This window comes from Centroberyx gerrardi, chromosome 16, assembly GCF_048128805.1.
Source record: "Centroberyx gerrardi isolate f3 chromosome 16, fCenGer3.hap1.cur.20231027, whole genome shotgun sequence".
Lineage (NCBI taxonomy): Eukaryota > Metazoa > Chordata > Actinopteri > Beryciformes > Berycidae > Centroberyx > Centroberyx gerrardi.
Window position 1 is genome coordinate 10023378 of NC_136012.1, and position 14669 is coordinate 10038046.

At 45.0% G+C, this 14669-nt stretch overlaps 1 protein-coding gene across 2 annotated transcripts in view; it reads left to right on the top strand.

The window, feature by feature from the left end:
• Positions 1-2702: 2702 nt before the first annotated feature.
• The window catches only part of trpc7b (transient receptor potential cation channel, subfamily C, member 7b), a 68240-nt gene continuing 56273 nt past the window's right edge, over positions 2703-14669 (top strand). For both annotated transcript variants that reach the window (XM_071899869.2, XM_071899870.2), the window contains exons 1-2: positions 2703-3199; positions 9968-10730. In XM_071899869.2, the coding sequence (XP_071755970.2) occupies positions 2703-3199; positions 9968-10730 (1260 nt within the window). The remainder of the gene's footprint in view (positions 3200-9967; positions 10731-14669) is intronic.

Consider the following 14669-nt stretch of genomic DNA (forward strand, 5'->3'; position numbering starts at 1 on the left):
TTCCATGACCCAGTGTTTTCTCTGGAGTCAACTCGTTCTACCACTCTAAGGCAGTGCCTTATGAGAACTTGCATCACCAAGCTGGAACTTCTACTGTCTCGTGTCACATAGGGTCATGGTCTCCAAAGCCATCAAGTTTCAGATTTTACTGGTAGCATCTTTCAGGAAGTATTTTTTATTGTTTTTATGTATTTTAATATGCCTAAAAGGAATTGGGCCTATTATGGGACAACAAATGTGCAGTAGATTGGTTATATGTATGAAGCAGGAACAACAAAAATAGGGTATCAGTATGAAAATTGCCCTGGAAAACTTAAAAAAGCTTGTCATTCTGGACCTTTGGAAGCATCATTTGTATGCTTTATCATGAATATCTTCATGAATATCATCATATCTTGCCTGAGGCAGAAGAGACCTATTCAGTGTTATAGTTATGCCACAAGACATGAGCTTTCCTCTTCTTGAATTATATGCCTCTTGATATGGCACTTTTAATGCAATGTATGCTTTGCTGAGTGTCTAAAAGAAAAATACTGTAGGTGAAGGGTTTTGAATGTATTGCAACTTTGACAACACACACACACACACACACACACACACATATATATATATACACATATACAATCAACTTTGTCCACTTCAATAGCCCAAAAATATGATAGAAGAGGTACACCGCCATAATGACACACATACACACACACACACACACACACACACACATTGCCACTCTGTGCCTCTTGACTTTCAGGATTTCATTTACAGTGCTACTTAGTTTCTCCCAGTTCTGACTAATCTACTCTCTAATGCTTGTGGGTCAGACTTCTCATGGATCAAGGAGAAACTAGCAATGATAATGTATTCCCTTATAAATGGTGCTTCCATTCACGGTCACCTTCTTTGAATGCGTAGAGTACATACATCACTGGGTATGAAAGCCCCGGCCAATGTTTCACTGATGCCTTGCCAGAACTGAACCCACAAACTTCATGGTTGGCTAGTGCCAAACACAGCATGAAAAGATTTCTTTCTCTCTTTCTTTCATTTACCTGTCTCTTTCTTTTGTGTGTGTTTGTGCGCTTTTATGTTATCTGTATATTTTGTATGATATGCAGGCGTGTGTGCATACATGTAAAGTAGGCCTGTGTGTGTGTGTGTGTGTGTGTGTGTGTGTCTCTGAATACGGGGGTAGATCAGAGAGCCGAGTTCTGAGGACTGGTTATTGTCCGCTGTCTGTGTAGGGGGTCAGGAAGTGCTCTGTCCTCCATCGTGACTAATCAGACTCTGCCTCTAATTACACACACACACACACACACACACGCATGCACGCACGCACGCACACTGTCGCTCTACTCCTACAGCTCTTCCCAGAACATCAGATATAGCCTGACCTGCAACATGGAAATACTCACACAAACACACACACATAAACACACACACACACACACACAGGTTCAAACGGAGTTCATATGCTCAGAGACAAACACTGGCCACCTGAAGTGCATATGAAATGTCCGAAATGTGCTCTGCCTCCTCCTATCCAGAGAGGCCTAATAGGAATTTTGTTCATGTGTGTTATTGAATTAACCTACCAAAGAGCAAAGGGTTCAATGCAGCTAAACTGGCCAGTGAGGCCATTAGGTGTATTTATTAATTTAAATGACTTATCTGTTCTCTGGAGGCATAGCAAGCATATGTCACCACCAGTAGCTGGAAAACAACAGGTGGGCACATGGTACTACCCCCCCACCCCCCACACACACACACCTCCACCCCACCACACCCCAGCCCACCCTCCAACCCTTTCAGGTTGAATCTCTCTCTCTCTCTCTCTCTCTCTCTCTCTCTCTCTCTCTCTCTCTCTCTCTCTCTCCCTCTCTCTCTCTCTCTCTCCCTCTCTCTCTTTTTTTCTTTTCTTCTTATTCTTTTGAAATATGACTTCAAAACAGGCGACCCCTCTCACAGCAGCCTCTCTTAAAAGCTAAGAGGGCTTTTTTTAAAACATTTTTTATTCGTTTCCCACTTTTATTTGCAAGCAGTCTGGTGTCAGTCTGATGAAAGACCGTTCATTTTTTCGGTCTCGGGTCCCTACTAATAAACCAGGGAAAATATTATTTTAAGTGTACATAGTTTGAAAAAGAGTCGGGATATCCTGGTGTGTGTGTGTGTGTGTGTGTGTGTGTGTGTGTGTGTGTGTGTGTGTGTGTGTGTGTGTGTGTGTGTGTGTGTGTGTGAGCTTGCTTATTAAAACATAAAATCAGAATTAAGCTACTATCATTGAAATAAATCATAATAAAATTATATCTATCTATCTATCTATCTGTCTATCTATCTATCTATCTATCTATCTATCTTGAAATGTACATAGGCATATTCAAATAATCTGTTGTTCTCGACAATCTCACTAAAATGTAAATATAGTGTATATAATCAAGTGTGTAGCCATATCTTGTAAGTTATTTCAGCTGTAGCCAATAGTTATTCATTTTCTTCCTTTTTGTAAGAAGCTGGCTTGCTGCGCGCGCACTCTGGTGTTCTCTAATTAGCGCACGCACTCGTGTGTCCAAGGTGGTACGGGGCTCGTCGATGCTACGCGGCTGAGAAGAAACTTGGGCGGTTGAAACTTTGACAAACACAGTCAAATGTCTGGCACATAGCTAAAATCATCATTTCAAAGTATTATATGCTGCTCACGAACTCTCCAGATGTCTGACGAAGGAGAGGAAAGCGACAGCGGCGAGAGGGCTCATCTCCCCGAGTCTCCCTCCCCGCCTCTGTCTCTCGGTCCTCCCGGAGGATCTCCTTCCTCTCCGCGGCCCCTAGACCTCTTCTCCTCCGCCTCTCCGCTGCTCGGGGACCCGGACCCGCCTTACCTCGCCTCGCCGGAGCGTCTCCACTCGTCTCCTGAGCGCAGGAAACCGGGGGACTCCCCACACTTCACCCCGCCAAAGTTCCGCCAGCGCTCCGGGGACGCCGGAGGTTCCCCTCTCCGCCGGCGGCAGGATGCGCGGCTCGCCGCGGTGGACGGCCGCTGCGATGAGCCGTCTCCTAGGCGGAGAGGAGGAGACGCGGCGAACGCGGATCGGCTTCAGCACCGCGGACAGCGACTCCACCGCGCGCCGGAGCTCTCGGATTACGGGAACCACTACTCGGTTCAGCTCGTAGACACCGAGCTCAACTCCGAAACCCAGCACCAACAAACGTGAGTCCGCCTATTTTATTCACCCATAACTTTTATCCAAAGACATGATGCGCGGTAAGTTTTGCGGTTGTAAAGTGCATATTATGCCGATTTACACAGCCAAAACTCTATACTATAGTGATGCAGAGAGGATGTTGAGCGGTAGTTTAGAAATTGCAAGGCTACTCCGCCTTCAGAGAAACATTGAATGAAGTGTAACTAATCCACCTGGAATCTCAACAAATATAGAGATAGATTTGGAGAGTGTACAGTAAAGCAACTAGGATTTTCACTGAGCCGGTGGCATTAAGTAACATGGGCTATTGTCTGTGTAGCTGTGACCCTAGAGCAGTATTCTTGGAAGGCCACGTTCTTCACATCATAATGATAATAATTTAGGCCACCAAAGTGTATTTCTCTGCACTTAACTGCGTATAAATAGCATTTAAGATGGTGTTAGCCTGCCTATGGTTCCCAAATGAGTGGAGTAGGTAAACCTCTCTCTCTCTCTCTCTCTCTCTCTCTCTCTCTCTCTCTCTCTCTCTCTCTCTCTCTCTCTCTCTCTCTCCCTCTCTCTCTCTGAATACTTTTCTTAGAGGGCTTGGGGTGATTATGGTGTACTGTGTGTTTGTAAATCTATGTATATGTGTGTAAGTGTGTGTATATTTGTGCGAAGTATGTGTGCCTAAGTGTGTGTGTGTGTGTGTGTGTGTGTGGGTGTGTGTGTGTGTGTCATAAATAAGTGTGTGTTTGGAGGTGTTCCGCTACAGCCCCTAAGTCGTCCTTGAATTGAGAGAGAGCATCTTGATTGGTTCTGGTGAGACGAATGCATAAGCAGCAGTCAACAGGGAGTTTGTGTGTGTGTGTGTGAAAGAGGGAGAGAGAGAGAGAGAGAGAGAGAGAGAGAGAGAGAGAGAGAGAAAGAGAGAGAGAGAGAGATTGGGGCAAGGCCATGTGACTCAGGGCTGTAGCAGACTATGGAAATCAGCTTGCCCAATACAAACTCACACACTCTCAAACACACTTTCATAAAACACTGACTGGACACCCCTCTGCCATATTGTAAATGTACTCCTCTCCTCTCTTTCCCACCAATTTTCTATATATTTTACAACTTCAGTGTGAAATCAGTGTTCACAAGACTATTTGTTGGAAGTGAGGAGATGTGATCCAGTGTATGTATGTAGGAAACAAGCCTCCACAGAGAGGAAGGGGACACAGACACAGAAACAGTGACAGCAGTGGATGTTACAGTAGTGTTGCCAGCCTAGCTATGACCATCAGATATTGAGGATGGCAGGCCTCTGTGTTTTGTCTTTGATCTTCTCCGGTCCGTCTCTTTGATACAACAGTGTTCAGCTTAAAAGGCCCTGCGCTGAAAAGAAGCATGTCTGCTCTCCCTGATGCCTGCCTAAATGTCGGACGCCTTTGTGAGTGTGTGTGTGTGTGTGAGAGAGACAGAGAGAGAGAGAGAGAGAGAGAGAGAGAGAAGGCGGGCAAGAGAGGGTGAACATGCCTGTTTCTCATTACCAGTGAAATGTGGTGAGCAACTCACCTTTGATCTTAAAAATTGCCAATTTACCGCATGAGAGAGAGCATCTATGTGTGCGTGTGCATCCTCAAATATTCTGCTCATGTCTGCACACTGAGAAAGTACTAACTCATTATTCTATTCTGTAAATAAAATCTGTCCTGAAACTCCTTTATCAGTTGTTATCCACAAAACCCATCTGATTATCCATCCATCCATCCTTCCCCGGTTCAAGTGGTAAATGACCCAGCCTGGTTGTCTGTTTGATCCAAATGTAAATAACCTGCAGAAAGCTCAGCCATGCTGGGACTTTTTGATCAATTCTCAAATTGTTTTTACGGAGTTCTTGCTTCAAAGGCTGACAGCATGTGACAGCTAAATGAGATTTTCAGGGTATGTTGAAGCCGTAAGTGGTTTGTTCACATTTCATGAGTGTCTTGCAAAAACCTTTTAATCTCCAAAAAGAAAGTGGTTGATTTCCCCAACTAGCACTTTCTAGGTGCTCAGGCGGAGGGGTGCGGAGGGAGGTGTGTATACTTGGAGTGAGTAAAACCACGTTGACTTTAAAAAAAACTCAACCTGTTAACACCAAAGTGCTGTGGTAGCACAGTGTTGTTGGAACTAAGAGGTGAACAAAATATTTAATTCACGTATTGACTTGACGCACAAACACACAAATGGACGAACACACAGGCTTTTATGAAGGTGCTCCTCCTGAACACCTAATAATGGTGATGCATTTATGCAGGAAAGACTTGTAACAATGTACTTTAAACAGTTCAGCACAGAGTTACAAGTTGTAAACATCACAGAATTTATTTGTTGACATAAAAACGTTTGCTTCTTCAAAACATTTTTGCCATATTAAAGAAATATTTCTCAAAATCTGTCATTTCCATTCAGCCTTTCTAATTCAATATATGATAGAAACACAGCTACTGTGATCTGGAAGTAGGGAGAAGTTTTAATTTCCTTCAGCAAGTCATACTCTTAGCAAACTCTTAGCAGTGTAAACAATGGAATGTAACTGAAAGGTCACAGGTTCAATCTCTGTCTTTCTGGATAAGAACATTAGGCTAAATTCCTAAAAATGTACTGTAATGAATCAAGAGGTCTTCCTCAGTGTGCATTCTGGTGCGTTCTTGTGTTCTTTGAGACGCGTTATAGACGCGACATATTATCTAACGGCCAAAGTACGATTCCAAAACACAAGAATGCTGAGGAAGGAGGACGGAAGGTTACTTGCCAACTGAGCATGCATTGATGGTGACTTTGCCGACGAGAAAGAATGGGAAGCCCCAAGATTCATTGCTAGAATGGCACATCACTTCTACACAATGATATAGTCTACAGTGTAAAGCCGGTTGAATCAGTTGGAAAATGAACACGTGTTTCTTATTTGACTGTCCAACATCAAAACTGTAAAGATGCGTTCTCTGTTCTTTTGTTCTTGAGAACTTTGTTCTCTCTAAGACAACTTTAGAAGAACGTTCTCCTAAAGGACACAAGTGTCGACTTGGAGTGCTTGGATCTGGAAATCGTCTATGGTTTGGTGCTCTCACGGAGGAGTGCTGTATTCTAAGAGAGACAAAGAACTACAGAGGAATGGGCTGTGCGCTGCTTTAGAAGAAGCGCTGTGGCTGGGTCACCTAGTGGCAACTCCATTAGCATTCTGGCTCACATACGAAAGGACAACAATATCCACACTACACTGGGAGCAAGGTAGAATAAGAAAAACATGTAGAAATGAATACAGTGTGATTGTTCACCTCTTCTCTACCTGTGCACATCTTCTCAACGTATTTCTCTATTATTCACATATGTGTGATCTCTCACACTTTCTGCTCCTGCCTCTTGCTGCTCTTCCATGGTTCTCTTTTTTGTTGTCTTATTGGTCTGTCTCTAAGAGGACCAATACACATGCATGCACAGGTACATACACCCCTCCATTTTCCCCCACTTACAGTATTCTCTCTTTCTCACTTCACCTCACTTACAGTCGTCTCTCTCTGTCTCTCACTGCCTTACTTTCCCTCATATCATTCATTCTCTTTCTCTCTCTCCATCTGTCTCTGTGATTGTAATTCCACTCATAGTAATGATGCAGGTAAATTCTATTTCAGATCGGAATCACAAACAGGCGAGGGCAGACAGAGATAGATGGAGAGGGGGATAGGGAGGGACGGAGAGTGGCAATTCATTACCTGACTATAAGGTTATCTAGACAGGCAGACAGCCAGACTGGTCCTCCATTTATGAAGACCCGCCCCCCAATGCACATATTAACATATGTATACTGATATACTGATGCAGTCACACATACGCAAACACATGCAACATTATGTGAATGTATGTTTGGCCATGTACTGTATATAGCAGTGCAGTATGTCTGCATGTGTGTGTGCATTTATAAAAGATATAGTGCGTGATTGTGTGTGTGTGTGTGTGTGTGAGGAAGAGAGAGAGAGAGAGAGAGAGAGAGAGAGAGAGAGCGATTATTTGAGATTTTTTCCCTGTGCCATTGATTGGCAGCCTAAGGCACACACAGCTCTGATTGACTGGGTAAATCGAAAATCAAGAGCTGCAGACCTTTTATACCCTTTAATCGCACGCATGCACACACTCTCTCTCTCTCCTCTCTCTCTCTCGCTCACACACATACATGCACACGCACACACACACACACACACAGACTCTCCCACTGTGGTTTGCATTGGTGAGCTCTCTTCATCTTTTCAGTTCCACATCCTTTCACGCCCCCAGGGAATATTTCCACCATGAACAGGTTTCCATTTTCACCTGTTCTTCCAATGTCCAGCCCCCCTGCGCGCACACACACACACACACACACACACACGCACACGCGCACACACACACACGCATACACACACACACACACACACACACAGACTCACAGATAGCCATAACCAGACCAGGAATTGTCAAAGTCTGAGGCAGTGGGTCTCATTGAGCTGTGCCCTGTGCCATTCGTAAGGTCACCGTTCTGTTCAGATAACAGTGCAATGCAGGATTATGTTGAGAGACTCTGTGCAGCCTTTTGCATGGTCAGTCCTGGGCAATCATACTTTTGAACTGAAAGTAAAGCAACATAGAAAGCAGACGTGAATCCTTTTACCATACTTATAATTCACTACTCCTGATAAAACAAAGAAATAATTTCAATAATGACTTGACTAGGCCTATAACCATTTTCATTTAGGCCATCATTTATATTTCATTTTTCATCAGTCTCAAATACTAATACAGTGCTGGCTGTCAGGTCTCTTACTGTTATTAGCTAGTGTTCTTTGTAAACCAGAAAATGTGGTCATGGACCATCAGTAGAGAACCTCCATGTAAATCTAATTTCATTAAAAGCCTTGTAATATATTTTTGATAGTTTGGTTGATCGCCACTTGCTGTAGGCTGCTGGTCTGAAAAACCTTTACATCTCGGGCAAACCAGTTGAGTTTAAAAGATAGATCCAAATATTTATTTTTGTCATTTACTGTTTCTGAATGAATAGAAGATTATAAGAGTGTTTCTTTCTTTCAACAGTGGATTGAGTTTCACAAACATTTGCTATATCTATATCCTCTATAAATTAACTCAAGATTAAATTTGTGTTGAATTATTAATTCATTCATTGCAATAGTGATTGTTGTTGCGTTTCTTTCCTCTTCGCTTCCCTGCGTCTCACTTGAAACTTTCACACAGTTTGACAGATTGGTCATTACAGTTACATTTGCAGCCAATCTACCTCTGTAACCCTCCTCAAGCGCCGTTGCTAACTATCTTCTATGGCATTCAATCTTTGGAATCTTGTGCATCGCCCCACAGTGATGCTGTTATTAGACGTTTTCCACCAATCCTTCTCACTGCTAGAGAAGTGGAATCAAGAAGCCTCCCATGGTACAAATGTAGGATGAGTACAATGTTGAGTCATGATATGTGAAAGTAAACAATGCATACGCTGTTATGGGACTGTGCCTCACAAATAGCCCTGTTCTCTTTGCTTGCACACTGTCACCAAGGTCCAGCATTGCTTTTGGGGAAATCTGATTGCATTGTTGTCATTTTCTAGAACCGAGTGGTTTTTAGATCATGATACAATCTGGCTAACCTTTGTTCTGTCGAAGGGCCTTTTGGTATTATTTGCTCCTTATCGTTTCAGTAAGCAACATCTCAATTTTCACCCACTCATCTAACTTTGCTGTCACTGACACAGCATCATATTAACATTTTATTGAATGTCAAGTTTGAAATGAACATTTCATAGTGTAGACGCACTGTGTAATAATTGAAACTGTGAGTTTATTTCCATCAACATCAGTCCCAATTTCCCTTTCCAGCTTTCCTTTCAGCACTTCCAATCTGTCTTGCTCTGCCCCCACAATATAACTCATCCTTTCTCCCTCTTATTTCTCCAATGCTGGGGAACATCAATGGGTTTTTTTCTGCGATTATGGTGGGAGTGTTGGGCCATTCAGCTGCTGGAGACATTGCAGTGGATCTTTGTGTTTCTGAAATCCAATTGGAAGAGCAGAATAGTCCCACTGAAATGTGTTTTGGAGTTACAGTGGTGATTACTGGGGGGGGTTGTGCGAGGCACTGCTAGTGACTGTTTGACAAGTCCCTATTGATGAAGGAGCTCTCTGCCCTCTCTGTCCCGCTGGGATTTGACAGTTGACTGTTGATGTGGAATGCTGCTCCATTTAGGAAGACAGACGAGAAAAAACAAATTGTGTAGGGCAGGAGGTGTGTGTGTGTGTACATGCAAGCGTACGTGTGTGTGTGTGAGATAGAGATAAAGTGAATCACTATTCACTAAGAGAAAGCCAGTTGTTTTGGATGGCCATTGAGTGACAATGCCTGAGTATGTCATGCTAGAGCCAATTAAGTAGACAGCTTCATCTCTCTTTAGCCAATCAGAGCCGTTGACCTGAGATGTCCCTGCGATGAGCTTTGATGGTAGTGATTGATTGATCTGGCTGGGGACAGACAGAGAGAGATATTAACGACTTTGTTCATTGTGTTTCGACATGGTTGGTTTAATGCAACTAATTATACTGTCCTTTCTTCTTGCCTCCCTCTTCCTCTCATTTGCTCTCTTGTTCTCCGCCTGTTCTTTTGTCTTTCTTTCTTTCCTCATCTCCACTTCCATCACTTCATCACCCCTCAATCTCAAACTCTGTCATCTCTTTCTCTCTCTCTTTCTCTCGCTACCTCCTCCTCCTACTCTCTCTCTGTGTCTCCAGGGTGGAGGTCATGCATCGACGCCACACCACGCTGAGGGAGAAGGGGCGTCGCCAGGCGGTGCGAGGCCCCGCCTACATGTTCAATGAGCGCGGCTCGGCCCTCACAGCAGAGGAAGAGCGTTTCCTGGATGCCGCAGAGTACGGGAACATCCCCGTGGTCCGCAAAATGCTGGAGGACTCCAAGACCCTCAACTTCAACTGCGTGGACTACATGGGCCAGAATGCATTGCAGCTGGCGGTTGGCAACGAGCACCTGGAAGTGACAGAGCTGCTGCTGAAGAAGGAGGGGCTGGCCAGGATCGGCGACGGCCTGCTATTGGCCATCTCCAAGGGTTACGTGCGCATCGTTGAAGCCATCCTCGGCCACCCTGCTTTCGGCGGGGGGCTCCGGCTGGCTTTGAGCCCCCTGGAGCAGGAGATGCGTGACGACGACTTCTACGCTTATGACGAGGACGGGACGCGCTTTTCGCACGACGTCACGCCCGTCATCCTCGCCGCCCACTGCCAGGAGTACGAGATCGTCCACATCCTTCTTACCAAGGGGGCCCGCATCGAGAGGCCCCATGACTACTTCTGCAAGTGTGCGGAGTGTGTGGACAAACAGAAGAAGGACTCGTTCAGTCACTCGCGCTCCAGGATGAATGCCTACAAGGGCCTGGCTAGTGCAGCTTACCTGTCGCTCAGCAGTGAAGACCCGGTGCTGACCGCACTGGAGCTCAGCAATGAACTGGCAAGACTGGCCAACATTGAGACAGAGTTTAAGGTGAGACTGTCTCTATGTCTGTCTCTTCTCTTTGTCTCTCTGTTTATATCTGACTTTTCCTTTCCTGTCTTTCTCTGTCTCTCTACCCTCACTCTGTTAATACCCTTACATCACACACACACACACACACACACACACACACACACGCACATACACACACACACACAGAGCCAATGTTTCAGCTTTCACAAACATCTGATTCACCTCACTACCCTTCCCTAAACTCTCATCTTGAATGGATTTCCCAATGCGCTCCCAGCCTCAGTAGTTTGTTACTCTAAACAACCCTCTCTTGATGCAATCTTTCCTCCGGCTGTGTGGTGAAATGAGAATTGCAAAATAGAACACTTTGTTGTTTGATTCAAAATATGAGAGGAGATTTGAGGAACTTTTTGCCAAGGCAAAAAGCTGCTTTCTATATACTGTGGCCACTAAAAGATACCTCACAAAAATAGTGTGGACTCTGTGTGTGTGTGTGTGTGTGTGTGTGTGTGTGTGTGCGTGCGTGCGTGCGTGTTTGTGTTTCTGGGTGTCAGAGAGGATTAGCTAGTTCATGTGTGTGATGGGTAATGATGCTGTTTGAAGTGACCAGATCTAAAGTCTTTACATCTTTGACTCAGAGCAGCCACACTGTTAAGCTCTGCTTACTCACTGCTGACACACACACACACACACACACACACACACACATACACACATGCACACACACACACAAGCGCAAACAGACATATAGCACACACACATAGACACGTAACCACACATGAACACAAACACACATGCACACAGCAACAGTATTCATATGCTGGAGTGTTAAAAAGCATTAGAGTGGAAATCTGCAAGTTTCTTGTTCTTTTGATTTTGCCAACATCTTTGGTGCTGAGCTGTGGTGCTGTGGTGTTTTTTCACTGCACTTGCCACTTATCAAACAGTGTGACCACTACTGTGACGTCTTTTTCCATGGATTTTCTGTTGGTGAAATTTGAGTTTCTGTAGGTACAGTTCTTCTATTTATTCCAAACAGACTGCTGTTCCAGCTGCTGAAAACGTAAAACGCATCAGCTCCTGTGCAGCAGGGGATTTTTCCCAGGAAAGACCAACCCAACATTTTGTCAGTTGAATCTCTGACAAAATGGAGTGTAGCATAAATGACAGTTATTTAAATGAAATGTCAGGGATAAGCTATTACTTTTAACTGTAGATTGACAGGATGACAAGACTAGTGACAGCGTTGAGGGGATGAATCAAAGGTGCAAAGAGAGAAGGAATCAAGCGCTCTGTCAGTCTCATACATCTCTCTGTCTCTGTCTCTTTGACACACAAATCAAGCAATGCATTCTCTTTCTGGTCAGTGTCACAGAGTTTGGTCTTTGGTGCACAGAGTTGCATTGTGGGGAGAGTGGTGTGGAGTTGTCTTCCAAACCATAGCTCAGCTGGAGTCTGTTGAGTTGTATCATGAAGGATTGCATGGTAGTTCCTGAGAAAACTGTAAAAATCCTGTTTCCAAGGTCCTCTGTCAGATGTTGTGGCTGTAACAGTCTTTATTTGCTCTTGGCCAATATGGTGTTATCTTTTTGCGTTTGAATCCCAGGTAGTGGCTGAAATGTGTGAATTATTGTTTATTGAATGGGGGTCCATTGTCTGTTTTCACAACAGCTTGTATTTCAAACGATGAAAAGATCTTGTCCAGTTTAGGAGTTACAGTAGTGGCTGCTGTGGACTTCACTATCTCAGCATCTGGCGTATACGTCAGCAAGTAGGTTGTTGCCAGATGGGAAATGACCAGAGGTGGGGACTCAAGTCAGACTTGAGTCACAATTTGAATTGCTTGAGACTTGACTTGATACATGAAGAGAACTAGCACAAAGCGCCCTTCGGGCGTTTCTAACTTTTCCCCCTAACTCACCCCTGACCTTTTCCCCCTGATCCTTCCGGCCTAGCGCCGGTGTTCGGGCGGACGGTTCCTCCGGCTTGTGGGTTCGCCTCTATGGCACGGAGGGCATGCGTGGAGGGCGTCCTCCACGTTCCTCCGTCGCCGACCTGACAGTAGCGAGACCGAGACGCCCCATCTGCCCCAGTAGTCCTACCACGGAGCCCGTCGCGGGGTCCCTCACCCTCCCCGGTGCTGGACACCTCCCCCCTGTATATAGCGGTGGCGGGCTTTCCCAGCAAACACGTTGTTTCTCTTACCCTCTACCGAGCCCACCCCTGGGCTCACCACAACCATTTCTTCGGGGAAAACCCAAGCGACGCGTCGGACCCCCCTATCACTAAGCCTCGCTCCGCCGCCCCCGGTAGCCATTGGCCCGGGTCCACGGCGGGGCCCAGACGCGTGGTCCGTGCGGGTGTCGGAGCGCTCCGTCCCGGCGGCCAACGGGAAGAGGCTACCTGGTTGATCCTGCCAGTAGCATATGCTTGTCTCAAAGATTAAGCCATGCAAGTCTAAGTACACACGGCCGGTACAGTGAAACTGCGAATGGCTCATTAAATCAGTTGTGGCTCCTTTGATCGCTCTAATGTTACTTGGATAACTGTGGCAATTCTAGAGCTCCCTCTCCCTCCCTCCATCCACTCACACACAACGTTGCTAGCTAACTTGTGTGTAAATGTTAGCAAGGTGAAAACATTATGTTCTTACATTTAAATTTTGTCCCGGTTGGGGTTCAGAATTCTTACCTGACTCGTCTGGAGTTTCGCTAGTTCGAGCCAATTTCTTGCGCTTGGCCTCGCGATCCGAGAGTGATGGTCGCTTCTTTTTGGGCATTTTAGGACTTTGTTCTTTGTCCTGGCTCGCGCTGACATTCATACATTTGATCTTCAGTCATGTAAACCAATAGGAGCAGAGCTCTCCTATGGGGCAGACCGTCATTGGTGCTGCTTCGGCAGTGGGGTAAACCAATAGCAGCAGAGCTCCACTATGGGGGGGCGGACCTCCACGAAATAGAACTACGGACCTCCACGAAATAGAACTACGGTACAGTACAGTCAGTGCCTAGGTTAGAAATCTGCAATATTTTTTTTTTGGTGCGACCCCTGAACAGTGTTTTGGCGCCAATTATAGTAGTAGGAGTAGGATACGTGAGACTTGACTTGACTTGGGTTCTGGTACCTTGGGACTTGACTTTGACTTGTACTTTGATGACTTGAAAAGGTTTCTAAAGTCTTGACAAAAGATCTTGTGTTTGTGTAAATGACGACTGAATTTAAATTCTGTTTTCTTTGAATTTATTGAAGTTGAAGTTGATGATAGAAATCAAACTCATGATGCACTAAAACCATATTGCATTGAAAAGTCCTAGATATTTTGTTTTCTTTAGATATTAAATTGATACTGAACTCTTGATTTGACTGGGTTTCTACATTTAGACTTGAGACTTGACAGTAATGACATGGACTTGACCTGGATTTGACTTGGTAATCTACATTTAGACTTGGGACTTGACTTGAGACTTGTGCCTCCAGACTTTGTGCCTCAAGACTTGAGACTGACTTGGGACTCAAGCAAAGTTGACTTGGTCACACCTCTGGAAATGACTTGTGAAGACAATGGAAGCTTCTTGCCATGGGCCTGCAGGAAGCTTGAGTGGTTCTTGGTGGTTTTGGGTGAATGCTGCTTGACATGGAATGAAGTGTTATGTAGTCCTTTTGACCTGGTTGTGAAGGCTAATGGCTTTGTGGTGGAGAGTGGCTGGTAATACAAGCCTTGTTCCTCTAAGAATAACACTCCGCAGAGCGAAAGAGTGATTTCAGAGTGTGGAAATCAGCATCCATGGTCTCTTGTGGTGCATCATGCCAGTTTCCTGTGGTGAGCAGACGCATTACTTTCTGAAACATTCTTTGTTTCTTCTTGAATTTCTTCAAGTGTCATCGCCTTGGGAACTGTGCTGTTGATTCCTTTGCCATGCAAGAAGATCTGTGTGGGGTTTTTCCATTGACAGGATG